Consider the following 20,146-nt stretch of genomic DNA (forward strand, 5'->3'; position numbering starts at 1 on the left):
GCAAACCCCGGCCACTGTTAGAGACCCGGCCGCTGTTAGAGACCCGGCCGCTAATGGAATTACAGGCCAGTATTAGAGAATTTACGGTACTGTATCTCATCAAATGCATAACTAGCTTCAATCTTACTCTGAAAAAGTAGCATTGCCCAGACCTAAAGAATACCGCAAAGTCTCCTAAATATTTTATCAGGTCTTAGACATACACAGATCCTTTGTGGCAGGAGTGCATCCTACATAACAAAGTGTGTAAAATGTACAATACTGTTCGCTCTACAGGCTATTTTGCAAAACTTGTTCACCTTATTGTAATGCAGCTTATAGTCCACATCCTTGTTTGTTTTTTGATTTCTCGAGCTAATTATAATACTGGTATGTACTGATCATAGTTTTAGTGCAAATAAAACAGCAGTATGTGTAGTAATGCAAATTCATCCTCTACCTTGTTCACTTCTGATGGTCGAGGGTCAATAGCAAACATGAAACAAACAAAAAACAGTGTAAATAAGTTATAATTTTGAGCATCTTAAATGAATGTATGACTATGTTCTGGTGTCTTAAAGCCACACCGCGTAGAATATTACCCAATAAATAAAATAGAAATACACGCATTTATTTCATGACAGATATTTTCATCATTGAAAAATACCTCATAAATGTACAAATAAACATGAGCTTTTGCTGTGAGCGGCTCAGACATGACTGCAACTTTACTGGGAGTGAGTATGTCTCCAGCTCGTCTCCATGGCGATGTCGACAAAGTCAGCAGAATATAAGATCTTAACAGGTTAGGTCCTCATCCAAATCCGCCCTTTGATTACCCACTGCAGTAATAGACTTTTCTGTGTAGAGCTGGTCTTTAGAAACATGTTTTGTATTGATGTCAACACCAGAGTCCAAAATGTTACGCAGTGTCACTTTAAGTAGGTTTTTGTGTTGAGCTAGGTTAAGAAATATTTCCAAAAACAATATAACATGTCAACAGGCCAAGGTTTTGGGTTTGATCAGAATGTTTTAGCCGTCAGCTGTCACGCTAATAACCCATCCTTCTGCTCAAACGTTGGACGAAGTCCTGCATGAGAACACATTATTTTGTGAAATTCTATCAAATTAACAAATCTGTAACAGGTTAAACGATTGTAGATCAGTTTGGCAGAGCATGTCTAAAACTGGATCTACAAACTGATGATGCCAGATTTCTGAAATGTTTTGATCAGACCTAAAACATTGTTCAGCTGACATGTTATAGATTTTGTTCTAATTACTTGCTAGGGTTTAACAGTTTAACAACTCTAGTAACCTTGAATCTGTGATACAATACACTTCAATTCAAATTTCAAGTGCCCACAGTAACCTCCCGTATTCCCATGGTGTGTTTTCCCATCCCCGACGACAGGTCCAGCTGACTTCCTGTGTGTAACGTTGAAACTGCCGCAGACATTCATGTGTCTCGGACGTGGATTCAGATCTTCATTGTCAGCGGCAGATACTGGTTTGGCTGCAGGAGGCTGACAGAAACAACGCTCTGAGGGAGGGATCCACATTCCACCCGTCTATTCATGCTTACGGCTTCCAGATCACATGACCCTGCTGCCCCAAAATTCACTCCAATGTACAGAGAGAGTCTGCCACGTCAGCTTGTGTCATCATCCATTTTCCATATTCACAGTTAGTCTCGGACAAACGGCAGAGATAGTCTGCGCACAAATAGTGAGCACATTCAAATAAACCACAGCCTTGTAATAAAAATCTATACTCCACTCGGTCCACTGGTGCACTCACCCCCATGCTTGGTAGTGATGGATTGTTGGGTTTTGTTAATGTATCTACCTGGATGTCCGAGAATTCTTGTTTATTCAATTCATTTTCTTCCTGTCCTATGCTGGGATGTCGTCTAACCTACCCCATTCAAATGACTGACGGACAGATTCACAAAATTCGAGAAACAAATGGTCCATCCTTATCAGAACAAACACAAACGCCATACGAGAGTAAAGAATGACTCAAATCACATTGAATTATGGGCCATCTTTTTCAAAGTCCTAGTGTATAGTCCATAGAGCACTGAACTCCCTCCAGCAGTGTTAGCCTGACCTTAAGGCTCGGCTCCAAAATAAACAAGTCTCATTTTGTTTGGCCAGAAGAGCACAGACTGACCTCCGTTCACTTGAACTGTCATGGCCTTTGATGACACATGCGTGATTCTCAGGCAAACTGCTTTTGTTTGAATTCATAGTGTTTCTGTTTTGTTTTTTGTTACAATTTCTGGATGGATAAGGGGAAAAGTGATGAGATATGAAATGCATTGACACATAAATTCTCTCAGACAATCCTGACCTGGCTGAGATATCTTTGATCTTGTTTAAAACTGCCTAAATTGTGCTCAGTTGAAATACGCTTAAGCCTATAATGTACTTTCATTAATCATTTGGGTGTAGCCCACACACAAAAATCTGGACACCCGAATTACTGTCTGCAAACGTAAATGCTCGGAAAGGAAAAGGTGTGAGATATTGTTGAGGGCTGTCCCACAACAGTTACGCCCATGGTGTAACCTGACTCTGCTTCAACAAAAAGAATATATGTTTAAACGCTATACAAACCATTATAACTTTTTTCCCCCAGTTTAACCCCCCTTGCTCTCTGCTTCTCCCCTGTCTTTACCCGTCCCGGCCTCCCCTCCCTCCCTCCTTCCCCTCAAACCCGTCTCTCTCTTCTATCTAATAATCCATCCATCTCTAACTGGGACAAGCCCATAATGTTTTCCATGTGAGTGCGTCAGTGTTGTGGGTTTTGAGGGCCAGGCCTGCCACTCTTCATTCTCCCTCCTCTCCACTCCAGAACCTCTCCAGTCTAAAAAAAAGAAGAAGAAAAAACGCCAAGAGTCTATACTTCCACTCAACCTATAGAGTCCGCACACAGGGGGCGGCTAAGGCTGAGAGGTGTGCCAGGAGGGAGGGGGGGGGTTGGGCCCCGGGCCCCTGAAAAGGTCCCTGCTCTCTCAAACCAAAGCACCAATTAATTGCGTACCTCGGGGTTCCAAAAGGGAATCGTTTTACAAGAGGTCTGACAATCCAATTCACTAAAACAAAATAATGAGGAATTGTTTTTTAATTGCATGTGTTATAATGAACAGGTCAATGTGTGCGTCTGTGTGTTCTCCATCTAGTTGGCATGTATAATATATGCATATCTGTCTTCATCCATGGCGCAAACCTATAATCCTTTTGGGCATTTTTAGCGTGCACGTGATGCTGCCATCTCAATGAATATTTCAAAGACTGTGAGAATTGAATCCATTCCCGTGTCTTTCAAAAGATACCTATTCCAGCCACCAGTGGGCGATAGAACACATTGTTGGATTATAAAATGTTGGCTTTAAAGCAGAACTAAGTAACTCATGCCCCTAGAGGCCACAAGCGCCACTGCAGGTGTCGTAGCATGTTTTTTTTTTTACTCATTAATTGTCCGTGAGCAAGGCCGTGGGAACCCAGGGTGCTGAGGGCGCTGCAGCACCCCCTGGTGGATAGTTTGTGAACTGCAGGCAATATTAACCCCTTAACTCCCACCTGAACCGAGCACATTTTCTCCAGCTTTACCCAAAGTCCAAAAGCCTCTGGAAAAAAGGTGTGAAAATAGCAACAAAACTGAAACGAAAACAAGGATGAAAATGTGAAAAAAGTGAGAAAACATTGACGAAAAAGTGACAAAAAATGGACAAAAAATTCACAACAAAGTGAGGAAAAAATGGACGAAAAAGTGATACGAATTTGACAAAATAATGCGAATAATTTGATGAAAAAGTGACAAAAAATGTACAAAAAATGACAACAAATTTACAAAAAATGACAAAAAATGGACAAAAAATGGACAAAAAAGTGAGAAAAATTTGACGAAAAATGGAGAAAAAATGGATGAAAAAGTGATAAGAATTTGACAAAAAAATGAGAATAATTTGACGAGAAAGTGACAAAAAAGTCACGAAAATTTGACAAAAATGAGATGACTGCCCGACAAAAAAAGTGATGAAAAAAAATCTGATGTGAGGAAAAAGATCAATTTAGTTTTGTAGGTCTTTCAAAGTATTGAATTTTGTCCCTCAGCGCCCCTTAACTAAAATATCTTCCAACGGCTCTGTCTGTGAGAGTAAATACTACGCTGACAGAAAAGACAAAGGAGAGAGGAATATTGTACATTTTGCCACAACCTAATGGAACAATGGAGATTTTTTTTTTTCACTCAAACTTGGCCTGCAAACACTGCTAAATAACCGCTAGCCCGCAGTTAGCTTTGCCCGTTAGCCTGTTAGCTTCTTCTTAGAGTTCGGGAATGTGATGTCATATCGCTAAGCATTATGGGATTAGCAGCAATTGTAAACTAATGGAGATTTTAAAAGTCAAAATACTTAGTAAAATAGTTAAAATACATAGTTATTGTGCACATTAAAACACGTAGACACCATACACGTAGACACCATAGTGTGTTAGATGTATTTACCAGCAGTCACTCAGCAGCTAAGGGAGTTGTTCCACGGCTATTTTCTCCACTTTTTATACTGTTTTTAGCTAATGTTAGCCAATGGAAATGTATGCCAACAGCTGCAAAGATGGCGGATATCTATGGTAACTGTGGAATATTCCGAACTCTATTGTCACCAATCCAGCCCTGAAGAAGCCACTTGGATAGTACGGTATCAAAACGACGATTTGAATCAAGTAAATCCAGTTGTTTCTGACTGATTGGACTCAATATGATAATGATTCTTGCCTGGATATTTTTACATTTCCTTCCTTTTACAATGAACAAATGCTCTATATTCCTTTTTATCGTCAAAATCTTCACCAGATCATTTCGGCGCTCAAATTCCCTTCACTTCTTGACTTTGACGCTATTGCAGCAGTAGTTTGTCGCCCCAATTTTACACTATTGACTTCCTTGACTAAAACATTGCACCAGCTGTTATCTTTATTCACATCCAACATGGCTGCCCTAGTGATGTGTGGCTGTTTTTAGCACGAGCCACACCAACATCTCTAAATCAATATTTCAGGCATGAAGAGTGAGGGAATTGGAAACATGACGACATCAAGTCTTCATATCATCCAACACGCAAGCGCTCCCCGTCTTTCATCCCCCCCCCCCCGCCTCCCCCATATGCCTCTGCTCCCGATTGTTTGATATCTTCCCCCTTTTAAGGTTCTGCCTCTGTACTTGCCGACATTTCTCATTATCAGTGCTGAGCAGGTTTCTAATCAGCGGCCTATTTCTGTTTGTTTGTTTGTGTGTTTATTATATCCTCCACAGTCACAAGCAATGACTCATGTGCCGCGTCCTCTATATATATTCCCAAAATGTCAGCCGCAAGCCTCTAGTTTCGAACGGCGCCAGAGATAGCGTTGCGTTTTTGGACCCGCAATCGGCTTACGTCTTCAAAGGGAAAATTGTGATGGAGTAAAAAAGAAAAGGAAAAATGAGTTAAGTGATGGAAGCTCCAAGAGGAACCGGAGAAGGAGGTGGTGATGGTGGATGGATGGAGGGCAATGTGAAATCCAGCTGTAAGAAAAAAAAAAGGGGGTAAAACTTCAAAGAATTATGTTACCATGGCAACAGCGCAGGGCCTGCTTTAAAACTTCGTCCCAACACATAGCACATATTCAGAATTCTTCAGCCTAAATGTATGGGTTTGTTTGAGGGGCTACTTCTGAAAAATGGAGACATTTCCAAGAAAATGTCTGTCAAAGTCGACAAAGGGATAATGAGTTTGTGGCTGTGTTGTTCCGAAATGGATCTGGATAAATAATTCAGATACACCAAGCACACACAACATCCAAGTTTTTATCATTCTAGTAAATGAATCTGTCATTCCCGCATAGCATTCAGCATGGGATAACTAAAGCTCGTTTCTAGCAATTAGCCATTTTTTTTTGGAGCCAGGTTCTATATTTAGAATAGGGTGGGTTAGGGTTAAGACAAACACGTGGATGTAGAAATGATAAGCCGATGTTCAAGAATGGCTTGAAGAGTCAAAAAAGTTTAAATGGAAACTTAATTAGTGCAAGGAACTTTCGGAGCCTGGCCCCGTTTCCTGAAAGGCCTCCCCGCCTTCCAGCGCAGCAATGCTACAACGTCCATCATTTTCACAGTCTATGGGGTAAAATCCGGTAGGGTATCTCTGGGTGTCCGGGAGAGGCAGTATAGGGATGAAAGCTGGGCGAGGTTTGCATAAAGTACAGGAGGAAGGTAGTAAAACATAATCAAAGAATCAGTAAACATTTTTTCATTCACAACTTTGTGCATGGGAACAGCACATGGGGCAATACCCAGAGGTTTTCCTCAGAATCGCATTGAGACTCGAGCGACTGAGTTGAACATGTTCAAGCCACCAGGTAGAAGCGCGTAATGCGATTGGGTTTTTGGTTCAATGATATGACAAAAGTAGAAATGCTATCAGTGAACGAAGTGTTGCTGTCACACCTGAAATGAGTGTGAAGAGATGCAATCAGAGAATAGTTAGATTGGGGACTTAGAATTAACAGTGCAAAGACTGGCATAGAATCAATCTGTGTTGCAAAAGACTATTATCCTATTCATACGTGGATTCATAAATGGATCAATAAGTTATATAATAAAATGACAACTGTATCATTATCACACAACATACTCCAGGAAGGCTGACCCATATGGCGCGGGAGGAGCAAAGGCCTACTTTATAAAACAGGTCGTCCAAATGACTGTACAAACAAGTGCTCTCAGTCATGGGGCTGCTGCTGCTTTTGTTTCTATGTGTCTTTGCCTGTCTTTTTGGAGGACTGTGCATTCTGGGGGTTTTCAGACAAAGATGTCCCAGAGAGCCACCTCTAGATAAAGGGTGGATTCCTTGGCTGGGCCATGTTTTGGAGTTTCGAGGGGATACAGCAACATTTCTTCAAGGGATGAGGCAAAAACATGGCGACGTTTTCACAATTCAGCTGGGTGGTTCTTATGTGACTTTTCTTCAGGATCCTTTGTCATTTGGAGCATTTGTTAAGGAAAGCAGAGAGAAACTGAATTTTAACATATTTTCAAAGCTACTTCCTGCAGGAGTCTTTGGATATGTGGGCTTCAGTACAGATCACTCAATTTTGGAGGCAACTTGTCAGAAACAGCCTCTTATCAATGCCCCATAATTTGTTTAAACTTGACTGTTGATACTGAGTATTGAAATGTCTCTGGAATAAATGTATTGTGAAAAGGTTTTGGGCAAATGCTCCTTGGAGAGAAAGCAACCCATTGTGCTTATTCCCAACCTATCCCCTTCCCCCCCGCGGATACTTATCCTGCAGATACATACACTGCGTTCCAAATTATTATGCAAATTGTATTTCAGTGTCAAAAAGGTAAAAAAAATAAAATTCAATGAAACTCATGGTATTGTGTCAGGGCTCTTTGAATGACTGACATCAATCTCAGACGCCTGTGATGATTAGTTGTCAGGTTAAGCCCAGTTAAGGGAAAAACTACTGAAAAAGGACATTCCACATTATTAAGCAGACCACCATTTTCAAGCAATATGGGAAAGAAAAAGGATCTCTCTGCTGATGTAAAGCATGACATAGTTGAATGCCTTGTCTCGGTGTGAAAACCTTCGATATTTCATGAAAGATTAAGCGTAATCATCATACAGATAAGAGAATTGTGGCTGATTCAGAGCAATAGAACAGCTGCTAGAAAGCAGCAGACAGGTATGTGAAGCTGCTGGTGCCTCTGGAGTCTCCCGAACATCAGGGTGTAGGACGCTCCAGAGGCTGCAGTTGTGCAAAAACCTTCTATCCGGCCTCCCCTAAACTGTTAATTGAATGCTCATGAACACAAACGGCTGCAGTGGCTCAGAAATACATGAGGACTCATTTTCAAACAGCATTGTTCACTGATGAATGCCGTGTAGCCCTGGATGGGCAACAAGGCAACCAACAAGGCTGTGACATCAGTAAGGAGGGGGCAGAGTATGTTTAGGCTCCCTGAAGGTGAAAATGACCTCAGAAAAATATGTGGAGTTTCTGACTGACCACTGTCTTCTATGGTACGCCGTGTACTTACTTACTTGCTCGAATAATATCCCTTACTTGACTTTCATTGACCTTTAGATAACCACAATGTTTGTGCACAAACGTATTCATCGATATCTACTGCCTGTTACGGGGCAGTCTCTCAAGTCATTGACACCACTATCAGAATCTTTAACAGATCACTAACTGCTAGTAACCCCTGTACATATAAGCGCTTTGGTAAACAAAAAGAGTAAAAAGTGTGTAATTTCTTGGGGACACTTTTGCAGAACTGGGTCTCTTCTGCAAAAAGTAAAATATATATATATATATATATGTTGCACCCTACAGTTCTTTCTACCACACGCTTGACTTAAAGTACATGGTAAAATACTTTTCCTTTTTTTGTAAGATTGCATATTAAGTTTGTAGCAGTAAAATTAAAACCGTATAACATTGTTTCATGTCATGAGTCATAACCTTTTTTTTTTTTTTCAATCAGTGCAACAGATAGTAGTTAATACTATAATAGTAAGTCAGTAATAGTCAGTCTAGAAAGGACCCCACCTCTTGGTCTAAGCTGCTCGGTTGTGCTCAATCCTGATCCTAATCCTACGCAGAACAGTGAGTCAAAAATCGATCATTGCAGAATTTATTAGGAGAGACAAAATGTCTCAAAAATTTCTTATCATTACATGTTATCAACCCATGTTAAACCTGTGATGCAGGTGTAGATTAAGGCACTGAGCATACAACTGCAGTAGCTGACTGGCTACTGCCCCCTGCAGGCCTCAGAACGGCCTGTCCTCTGAGTACAGTTTTGACTCTTCCTGTTAATGACACACTGAGTAATATTTTGGCTTCCATTGTTGCCAGTAAGGCTGGTCATGTTCCTAATGACCGGTTAGACACAGAAAATGCTGCAATTAATCAAAGTTTAGTTGTAGAGCACTTTACAACAACACTTTACTTAAAGTAAACTGAATGAACCCAATATCACTGACCTCCTAAATGCAATACACCCAGAAAACCTTCTAAAACGGTCACCTGGGCGTTTCAGTTTATGTGTCTTGGTCAATTTTCCACATTTCTCACATTGGCAGTGTCTCTCAGTACTGTCTTTTCATTTTGTGTAAGAGAAAGAAACTACATAATCATTTTGTACAGAGGATTCAGAGTTGCTTTGGCCACACACTGCCTCACATGACACGGATGACCATCACCTATGCTTCAGTCCAACAGCCTTTCAGTGTTATACAGTTGGGTGTTTGAAATGTGAGGAGAAAAAAACAATATGGTGAAGAAAAAAAAAACACTCACTGTAGACCGCTATCCAACTGACTATTTTTAGGCAAAAAATAAGTAAGTCAGATAGCTGTACTTGGAGCAATATAATCCATACATTGTTTATTTTAAATGAACAAATGTAATATTAGCCTGTTCATAAATAGTGGGCCTCTTATCTCGCAGACAGGACATTTATTGTAAGTATATACCTGCTCCCCTAATGTTGATAAAATCACAAGTGGTGTGCCCCAGGGTTCGATGTTAGACCCAGAGGTTTTTAACGTCTATATGCCTCCTCTTGAGAGTGTATTTGTTAACAGACACTTTGATCGAGAATCACTTTTGACTAAGGCCTGCAACCCATTGAAACTTAGGAATCCAGATTTAGGTCGCCAGAAGAGTCAATGCTTTAAGCTAACCCTGATCTTTGACACTCGACATTGATATAACCACTTGTGTTGCAATAGTGATTCCACGTGGTGCAGATCTGAGCATTCTTTAATCTTAACTCTCTTTCTCCAAATCCCTGTCAGAAAATGTCAGACATCAACTCACAGTGAAGGTGACATTTCAGCTGGCTCTTCCTTCTTTGAAAGATCAGGACTAAAGACGATTCAGTAACGCACTTTTTTCTGTTCCCATGAGGGTCCAGAATGTCAGTTATACATTTTTTCTGCTTTCGCTGCTAGACTTACTTCCAACACTGTGGTACTCAATCAAACATGTCCATTATTTTAAAGAAGCGCTTATACAGATGCATTTACTCTGAATACAAATTACAAGGCAGATAGCTGAAAAGTTAGTAATTGTTCTGGCAAAAACAATGCGGAATTTAACCGTTAACCAAGACTGAGTGGCCTGAAACTCCCTCTGGTTCTGGATACACCATTTTCATGGCAACTTGAACTCATGACAACAACAAAAATGACTAATGTCTTCCTGAACTTGATCATGTTATGTCCAAATCACAGTGAAATGTTGGAGGCAGCTGTGGCCTGAGCATTACCTCGGTGGCATAGTTTATAGACCATCAAAGATAAAAATTACATGCAAAGGACTTTGGTGTGGGTGTTGCCAGGCCATGAACAGGAAGTCAGTGTCCACAACCAGGTGTCCAAAATGTTGATGTTGATTTACATAAGTGAGTTAAAAAGATGTTTTAGGATGTTACGTGAGGCAGTGGCACAAGGTTTGAATGAAGACAAACGTACTTTTATAAACTTGAAATCCAAATGAGGTGGCTAACATTTTTCTGTGTATTTTAAATTGATTATTGATCTAGCCAGCATATTTTATTACCCATTACACCTATAGTGTATTCAACAGCTCCTGCAATTTCAACTTGTTTTTTCCCCTCCTTTATCTCTTTGATCATTTTCTGACAGCAGCCCAGCCAGAGTCCTTGATGACAGGCTACAGAACGGCTAATCCTGATTGGCCGACCACTGTGCAGAGAGAGTGTGAGTGTGGACTAAATGTTTAATTACAATAAGCTTGAAGGGGCTTGTTTTACTGGATTAGCTCATTTGCATTATTTTAATTAGTTGCCAGACTCACAGAACCACCTGCTTCCACAAGATAAAGGGAGTCCGAGACCGGGGAAGTGTCCGCTGTCCACTACAGCTATTCCACAAAACTTCAATGGAAGTGAAGTGTCTCGTTTCCAATAAAGTAATGAATATGCTGTCATATATACTGTTTAAGTAGTTTTCTACTTCTGCTTCAATTGTATTTGCGTAGTTCTTTTGATATTTTGAGAGTTCTGTACAATGTGTTATTTATGTGTAATTTCACACATTTTAAGCATTTAGTTTATACTGTATGTCTTTACGTTTACATAGTTCTGTTCTATTGTTTAAAACTGCCTAACATTATGTATGGTGGCGCAGCAGTTTTACTCGTGCTTCACAGCAAGAAGGTCTCGGATTTGATCCCCAGCCTGTTGGGGCCTGTGTGGAGTGTCTGCATCGGTTTCCTCTGGGTGCTCCGGTTTGTCCTCCCACTAAAACCATGTACAATAGTCAAGGATGAATGATGCCTGTGAGTGAGTGAATGGTGGTGGTCGGAGGCTTCCTTGGCACAGATGTATGCAGCCCTAAAGGGCAGCTGTGGCTACATACCACCATCGTGTGTGGAGTGAATGTAAAAATGGTCGATGTCTATAAAAGACGATATGCGAATAAAACAACAACAAAAAACATCTTCCTGGGTGTGTGAGGCAGACAACGCTCCAAGTGGGTTTAGTCCTGTGTAAATAAAGCTGAAGCCAAGTGCGAGTGAGCGAGCGTGACAGCCTCCCTGAGCAGCAATCAGTAAACACTAAACACAGGCGCGCGCTGACACATACAGGCTTGTTAGACTACTACACGACACTGATGTTCTGCTGGGTAAACAGGGATTCACACAACACGCTCTGGGATTATGTCTAGATTCAGCAACATTATGTGGCCAAAGAATGAGGTCAGCTGACTTGGACTCAAATTATGGAGAAGTATTTTAGGGAGCATGACACATCATTTTCACACATGGATTGGCCTCCACAGAGTCCAGACCTTAACCCCATTAAAGACTCTCCGGGATGTGCTGGAGAAGGCTGTGCACAGTGGTCTGGCTCTCCATCGTCTGTGCAAAAATGTATGCACTACTAAATGAACTGTGTGACCTTTGTTTACTTGATGATTACTTCAACTAAAAGTGATCAAGTACTCCAGTCCAAATGTAAACCTGTGTTACTTTGTTTTTTACATAGGCTTGCCTTCATGGGCCACTAAAACATTTTATTGTGGTGGTTTCTATGCTCCTTTCAAACAAAGCCCAAGAAAAATTGTAATGATGGAAATACATTAAGCATTTACTCTAATTGGCATAATGGCTCAACCGTCTAAATGTTTGTACGGAGCTAGATAAAAAGACGACCGTTTTCAGAATAGGATTAGTTTAGAGAACCATAGTTTATACAACACATTTGTGATTTGATTTCACATATTCTTTACAGTACCACCGACAGAGCAATAGCTATTAAATCGAAGGTCAAATACGCATTAATATGAACTTTCTTTTCCCATAAAAAGTTGCATAATGCCTCTTTAAGTAAGTACCACATTTTAGCTTTGTTTTGAACAGTAACATTGTCGTTATACATCCCATTCTACATTTTTTTGCAATGTATTTCACATATACGTTTTATATTTACTACACTGTTATGATTTCTTCTCATCTTTGAACTGTAGAGCACCTGCTATAGCCATGAGCATGCACACGTCTAATTATACTCACAGGCGTGTGCACAACAGAGACACACGCAACAAGTGAAGGTCAAGCGGAGTTCAGATTAGCTTAACAATTCACCAAACTCATAAACTGCTTTTAATATGGCCAAATCCTCCTTAGAACAAAAATAAAACACTTCTTTGTGTCTTCATCAAAGTTCAAATGTGCAACTTTAATACCGCAAACAACCCGAACCGGCTGATGCATGAAGGCAATTCATCTTCCCGCCATAATAAATCAATTGCGAGTGAATGGAAAGTGAAGGAAACAAGCCTCGGGGCCAGGGATTTTCAATGGACTTTATAATTTATGTGGTGCACGCACGGCAGATCTTCCAACTGTGTAAACATCCTTGTGTTTGTAAGTGTCTTAAGCAGCTGACTGGCCTGCAAACATCTGATGCAGTCGGCAGCCAAAGACAGGAACAAACGGCGCATTCAGGGGCAGAGGCACAGTGAGGACCGTCGGGCTGTGGGGCGTTCGAGAACTGCATCCATCACACTGGGAGCGCACAGAGCAGAACGTCCCGGAGCAGGGGGGGGACGGGCGGACCTTTAAAACACATGTTATCTGTGGACATCAGCTGGTATGGTTTGTGTTTCATGTGATGGAGATCCTTCAAGCGTGTGTGTGAAATACATTGCAAAAAATGTAGAATGGGATGTATAAAGACAATGTTACTGTTCAAAACAAAGCTAAAATGTGGGACTTACTTAAAGAGGCATTATGCAACTTTTGATGGGAAAAGAAAGTCATTGATTGACTGCGGAATTCTTCCGCAGTCAATTATTGGTTTTCATGTTCTTTATTATTATTCCTCTTCCATCTTTTTCCCGATTTTCTAGAGCTTTCAGCACCTTCATGCTTTGTGCAATTTATGCAAGTTATGCATTAAAATGTTCCGCATGTTGAGGAGAAGGGTGCTATTACTTTTGGGACTTCTGCAACTTACGGTTTTTCTGCAATCGGCCAAAATGTCGGAGATTTTTCCCATTGACTTATAATGGGGCTGCCGCAAATCCATGCTTTTCTGCACTTTTTTCTGCATTTTATGCAATTTCTGCACTTTGTGCATGTTCAGCTTCTGCAACTTGTGGGTTTTGAGAAAAAATTGGCCTTCTGCAGTTTTCCATTTTTTTTATACGAGAGTTTGAAATTTTTGCATTGGTGTGTATGGGGGGATCCAGCCAATGGGGAGACTCCAGGCCTTTCAGCCATTTGTGCAGCTTCTGTCAATCAAGCACTGAGGCCATTTCAACAGTTTGACCAGTTTATGGAATTTAAAAAAGTTTATGCAATATTAATAATTTATGCAAATTAACCACTTTATGCATTTTAAACCGTTTATGCAACTTAAGAGTTTATGCCATTTAGGATTTATGCATTTTAAAGAGCTTATGCAATTTATATAATTTATGCAAATTAACCCATTCATGCATTTTACCACTTTATGCAGTTTATACAGTTTATGCAACATGACATTTTATGCATTTTACCAGTTTATGCAAATTAGATTATGCAAATTAAGCAATTTATGCAATTTGAACAGTTTATGCAATTTCTGCATTCGCTTCCCGCAATTCCGCAGTCAATCGCAATGGCGCAGCCATTGCATTTCTAGTTATTAATGTGTTTGACCTTTCAGCAACCCAACGGCGGTATGGGTGGTTAACACGACGCCTTTACTTTCCATCCCGGTGGTCTCTAGTGTGCTCCAGGACCAATTGTTTTTAGAGTTTTCTCTGCTGACGGACCTGCACTCACCAGAAAACCTACAAAACGGTTGATTCTTGAGCGACCCAGAGGCGGCCGTGATTGAAAGCAAAGGCGCCAAGCTGACCACCGACAATCACAGGGTCACTGAAAGGTCAAATACGCACCAATATTCACTCCGTTTTTTTTTCCCGCATAAAAAGTTGCATAATGCACCTTTAATAATACTTTTTTTTTTTTTTTACCACAAATTTGATTTTCCTCTATTTCACCTTCTTTTTTTTATCTGTAATAATTATGTATCTCCTGCTAAGGCTGGTATGCAGTATGAGATGATGTAGTACAGTGTTAATTTCGTCGACTAAAATATTTAGTCTTAATTTTAGTCAAAGTGATATTTTTGACGACTAAAATTGGACTAAAACTAAATTAAAAGTTTCTCATGAGACTAAAACTATGACTAAAATGTCCAGATATTTTAGTCGACTAAAATAAGACTAAATAAAAATGAAAAGGAGAGACTAAAATCATCCAAACTTCTATTGACAGTCTGAAAGAGCCTCAGATCAGGTAAATTCTCTGCCAAAGGATCAGCTCTGAGATTTGTTCATGTGGAGCAGCTCCATGAAGCAGAGGAACAAGATTAAATATGATTAGAATGAATATTATAAATGCAAAGTCGACTAAATTAGTCTTAAATTTAGTCGACTAAATTGACTTTCAATTTTAGTCGACTAAAACTAGACTAAAATTGAAAAGTTTTTTTTTGACTAAATCTCGACTCAAATTAAATTACATTTTAGTCAAAAGACGAAGACTAAAACTAAAATAAAATATGTTGTCAAAATTAACACTGATGTAGTAACACATTTGCTGGATCTTTGTTCTCTGTTTTGTTTTTACTTGTGCTGCATGTTCCAGGTTGGGTCACTTGAACAGTAAATTGTTGATAAATCATAAAATCTTACATATGTTCAAGTCTTAAACGTATGGCAAACTTCTACTTGAGTAATAATAATGAAACAAATGCTCTATAGCCAAGCACCCCGGAGCACTACCTCACATAACCTGATCCTCTCTTGTTTTCTTTTTTTCGAGTGAGTGCTGTTAACTAGACTTTCAGGACTGACCGAGTCCAAAGCGACGCTCACACTCACAGGTACTGCTTCCAAACACAAAAGTGACAGTTAACTGAATGAATTATTAACACCACCATCAGCACTCTCCTGTCTTTATAACACTGTAAAACGTTGTATAATAAAAGAGTGAGAAATAGCGTGCGGCAGTGCCTTCTGAAATAGTCTCAAAGCAGCTTTGACAGGGAAACTTGGGGCTGTGGCGAAAACCAGAAATGGAGTTTTGTCGGAATGGAGCGTGAACAGTCATTTACATGAGAGGATATGAATTTTCAGTATAGCCTACAGTGTGTTTTTGTGTAGTCTCTCAGCTGTCCAGAAATGTTTCACGAGGCAAAGAGTTTCCAATATCGTCAACCGGACCGGAGGGGGAAAAAATCGTATCTACTACTTTGTGCAAAACGAAAGATGCAACCAGAAAAAACAATCAGTCCAAATAATTCAATATGAGAAAATAATGCAAAAGAATTAGCTGCAAATATCCGTGCGGCAGTGCTACGTACAGTATTCGTCTCCCATAAACTCTGAATGCGGCGCGTAAAAACCCCTGATCCATTGATCCAAAATCCAGGCGCCGCCGCCGGGACTCGCCGTTTCCACGCCTCCCACTTTCTCCCCCCATTGTGGAGAATCTCCGGCTGACACACACTTTGCCAGACTTCGCCAGGAGTTGCTGGAGCTACTCGAGGACGACACGATAGCAACATTTAAAAAAAAAAAACCCAAACAGAAACATTCACCTTTTGTCTTTTTACGCATGGATTTTCTTCTCGCCTTTGAGGGATTTCCGGAAGGTGCGATGGTCCGCGCTTTGGGACATTTCGGAGACGCATGTTGGAGAGAAAGGGTCGGCGTCGCAAAGTTGTAAAAGTAGTTTCCTTTGAAGTTTTCCCCCCCTCTCCTCCACCTCGACTGCTGCTGCTGCTCCTGCCGCCGCTCCAGCCCCGCGGACCTACCACCTACGGGCCACCATGGCGAGGCGGACAGGGGAGAACTTCTCGCGTTCGGCACCGAATTCGCGCACTTCTTTCCTGGATAAACGCGTACGGTTTTGCAGGAGCGCGGCGACTTCTTCTCCGTTTTCGTGGAGCTTCGTGCTCATCTGCTCGGCGCTTTCGTGTGGATATTGCGGCGCCGAGGAGTTTAACATCTTGGAGGAAGCGCAAGTTTTGGCAGAACAAATGAAAAAGCTTTCCACGCAGGAGCTCGGGGTCTTCACAATGCAGGTAAATTCACGTACCTTGAGATCTTGGGGATGATTTACTCGCTGTAAACCTCTGCACATGGCGTGATCTCTGGTATCCACAAACGCGGGACTCAAAGACGCACTCATTAACTTGATTTTACGCATAGAAATATTTTATGAAAGGATCCGGAATGTCTGTCTCGCTGCGCGCTTTGATGTTTTTTTATCTAGGACATCAACACGCCGCAGATTTGCTGTTGTTGGCGGCTTGTGTTGCTCCTCTGCTTCCACTAATCTGTTAAATGTGACACCTTTCACCAATGAACAACTTCGTTTTTTATTACCATACCCATATCTTTCTTTTAAAGGACATTTAAGGGTGTTAAGATGGCAAAGATGTCACCTTCTAGTCAGTCACTCTCGCTCATAGGAAGGTTTTGTGGCCTCTGCTTTAGTAACTTTATTTTATTGTAAGTTAAAATGAGTTGTGCCATAACGTAGATATAAATTACACTGCAGTGGTGCAATTTAAAATAAATGAATGTTCTGATTTTGTGAATATTTGAGAACAGAATCTGAAAGGGTGCTCATCTGTGTGATCCATAATGATAACATAAACTCTTCCAGCATGTGCTGTTCTCCCCTGGGTCCCCATTGGCTGTGGATGTGGTGTAGGGGGGCTTTGGGCCGTTGTTGGGTGTCTCTAAAAAAAGGGGGGGGGGTTTGTGTTTAGCACTTCAGAGGCAGAGGCGCTTCCAGGCTTTGAGCACACCATCAGGCTGAGGCAGCAGGGGGCCCGGCCCACAAATGCTGCTTTATCTTCACAGACCCCCCTCCGCTGAGCCACGCACCTTCATACAGGCTCCAGCTCTGGGCTCAGATCACGCATCCCCCCCCCCCCCCCCCCCCTGATCTGCCCCATCACTGCTCATCCTCCCCTGGGCTTCTCTCTCACGTTTTAGCCGGATCCCTTTCACAATTAGCAAATTCAACAGATTGTCCTTTCCTGGCCTGACCAGTCTTTCCCGAGATATATTGTATCATCATCGCTTTCTACTGTTTTTTCCCTGATCAACTGACAATTCTTAACCTGCTCATTGCTTTCGTGTTACAATGACACATCATGTTGATTCGCGTGGCTTTACTTGAAAAGATGATCGTCTCAACACCATCGCATGTTGCATGTTGGATGTATTTTCAGTCACGAGGCACCGGCAAAACATCACCCTGAAAATGTCTCTTGTTGCGTTGCAATATTCACTAAATTGTATTTGTGGTTGTTTTAAGACACCATTTTGTATATGCTGCTCCTCTTCCATCCTTGTTACCGTCTTTGTACGTCATTTTTTCATAGGAAATAGCCTATTGCACATAATAAATGTAGCCATTACACTTGCAAAATGAGCTTTACAATCAAGAATTCTCTCACGTTGGACTTAAAAAAAAAAAAAAAAGAGCATTAAAGGAGATTGAATAAACCTTTGAGAGAAGACTATAGTATGAACGGCTAAAATAAGAACTACCTACATTTGATTTCAGAACATGTTTGTAGAGGTTTATGCAATATACAGCAGTGTTAAGGTTCCATGGAGGCAGCAAAGGATTTCTCAGTGATTACAGTCTTTGCCATTTGTTGCGACTAATCAATCTATTTTGATTTAATTGCAAGTAATTGTGCAGCCCTTACAGCTTCTTGTTGCCCTGCTGAACATATTACATGGATGTGTTTGCACTATCTCTAATATTAAACATGGACTATCTTGTGGCCTAAATTATGATGCACACACACATTGCAGAGAGTGTCATGGTGCAGGCTGAGAATCAAACGTGAAGTTGTGACCCAGTGGGATTTGATTGAAGCTATGCTTGTATTGAATTAGTTAGAGCCCTTGTATTCACAGATTCAAGCGCTCTGCATGTATCTGTCTGCGAGTATAGGTATCTGCTGGCCTTGGGAGGGCCTGCTCTGCCGGTTCGGCTTATGCGTGGATACACACAAATGGCACCAATTATTTTAATGCATAGCAATTTCATATCAGTAGTAACACAATAATAAATACATGGATAGCTGTCTAGCCTCTATGTTAATTTACATTGTAGGTGTTTGGTAAAGGGAATTTAGTTTGGTTCACCTTGGTCACAACAGTGCATGTTAACAAACACACATGAGACTCGTGCATGTAAAAACGCCACTCTGGACTGTAACTATTGGCTAATTTCCATCTGTTGTTGTCCCGCCTTTACTCTCACGCTCACTCTTCCAGTACCTTCTGAACGTGGCATTCCTAACCTATCACACACCACCCCATCACTGCTTAGCTTCTTGGGCATTCACTCGGTGGTGTAGCTGCACGATATAAAAAGTAATCAGTACTCTCTACTCTCCATATTCAAAACAGCATTGCGGTGAGTGACAAACACTGAGGGTCTTTTTTGACACTGCTTTCATTCATTGACATGGTTCCAAGCAGCGTCCCCTGGTTTCCTTTTTTAAAGTGTAATTGTAGCTGTGAGAACTCCACCCGTTATTCTCTGCACTAGTGTAATCTGAGGCCACTGTTGTAGATGTTCAGTCACTGGGTCGCACTCAGGGCTGTACACTGGGCAGCTGTTTGTTGTTGTGTGTGTGTGTGTGTGTGTGTGTGTGTAGGTAGGGGGAGTGAATTATGCTACTGTTAATAGTACCACCAGTAATGATACAGTCGGCTTAGGGAGTATTCATATGTCTGTGTCTGTTTCCTGTACCAATACATTACACTAACATTCATTTTTCTTCTGCTCCCACAATTTAATGTCATTTTGAACTGCTGCAAGGCTTTCTTTTCCCGTTTGTGCTGCTTTTTCCCCCCGCATCGTCTGAAAGATCTGTGGTGAGCCTCGGTGGGAGTCAAACAACAGTGGTTTGTGGTTTTTGTAACTAATGAGAATTTCACACAGGCTTTATTTTGTTGTTGCTTTTTTGCTGTAACATTTTACGTTGCAGCCTGGCTTTACACTAGCCACACATAGCCACACACAGCCTTCACTTCCACCATTTGCCCAAGCCTACGGGGATAGAAACAATCAACTGGAATTTGAATGGGTGTTCCTTTTTGTCATTGTATATCTTCTCTTCGCCTTCAGAGGTGCAGTTCCCGTGGTCCTCCTAGCTCAACTCGAAAGCGCCTTTTTACTCCCAACGTGCTGATTACTTACAAAGGAAATTTCACTGTGTTGGTGTTGAGGGCCATAAGCCTCCCAGAGAGTGTGGTTTGTTATTCAGAGTGCCCCATTCTGAACCCCGGCCCCAAATTGAATATTTATAGTAATTTCAGGGCAGCACCGTTTGATGGAGGGAAGGGTAAAATTGTGGTTGGGGTTTTAACAGGCTTGTCGGGTCACACAAAAGTCAGACAAAATAAAAAGAAGTGTGACCAGCCTCGTGATTAGATTTGCAACTTCAACTTAACCCCTGAACTGAGCACATTTTCTCCAGTTTGGCTTTTACCCAAATCTAAAAGCTTCTTGAAAAACACGAGGGTGTCAAGAGCACA

The 20,146-nt window shown here is 41.2% G+C and overlaps 1 protein-coding gene across 1 annotated transcript in view; it reads left to right on the plus strand.

Annotated features, from left to right (window-relative positions):
• Positions 1-16,398: 16,398 nt before the first annotated feature.
• The window catches only part of cachd1 (cache domain containing 1), a gene marked incomplete at its 5' end in the record, with an annotated part of 79,763 nt that continues 76,015 nt past the window's right edge, over positions 16,399-20,146 (plus strand). Inside the window, one exon of the mRNA XM_079575621.1 lies at positions 16,399-16,653. Coding sequence (XP_079431747.1) covers positions 16,399-16,653 — 255 coding nt within the window. The remainder of the gene's footprint in view (positions 16,654-20,146) is intronic.

This window comes from Gobius niger (assembly GCF_951799975.1).
Source record: "Gobius niger genome assembly, chromosome: 17".
Taxonomy (NCBI): Eukaryota; Metazoa; Chordata; class Actinopteri; order Gobiiformes; family Gobiidae; genus Gobius; species Gobius niger.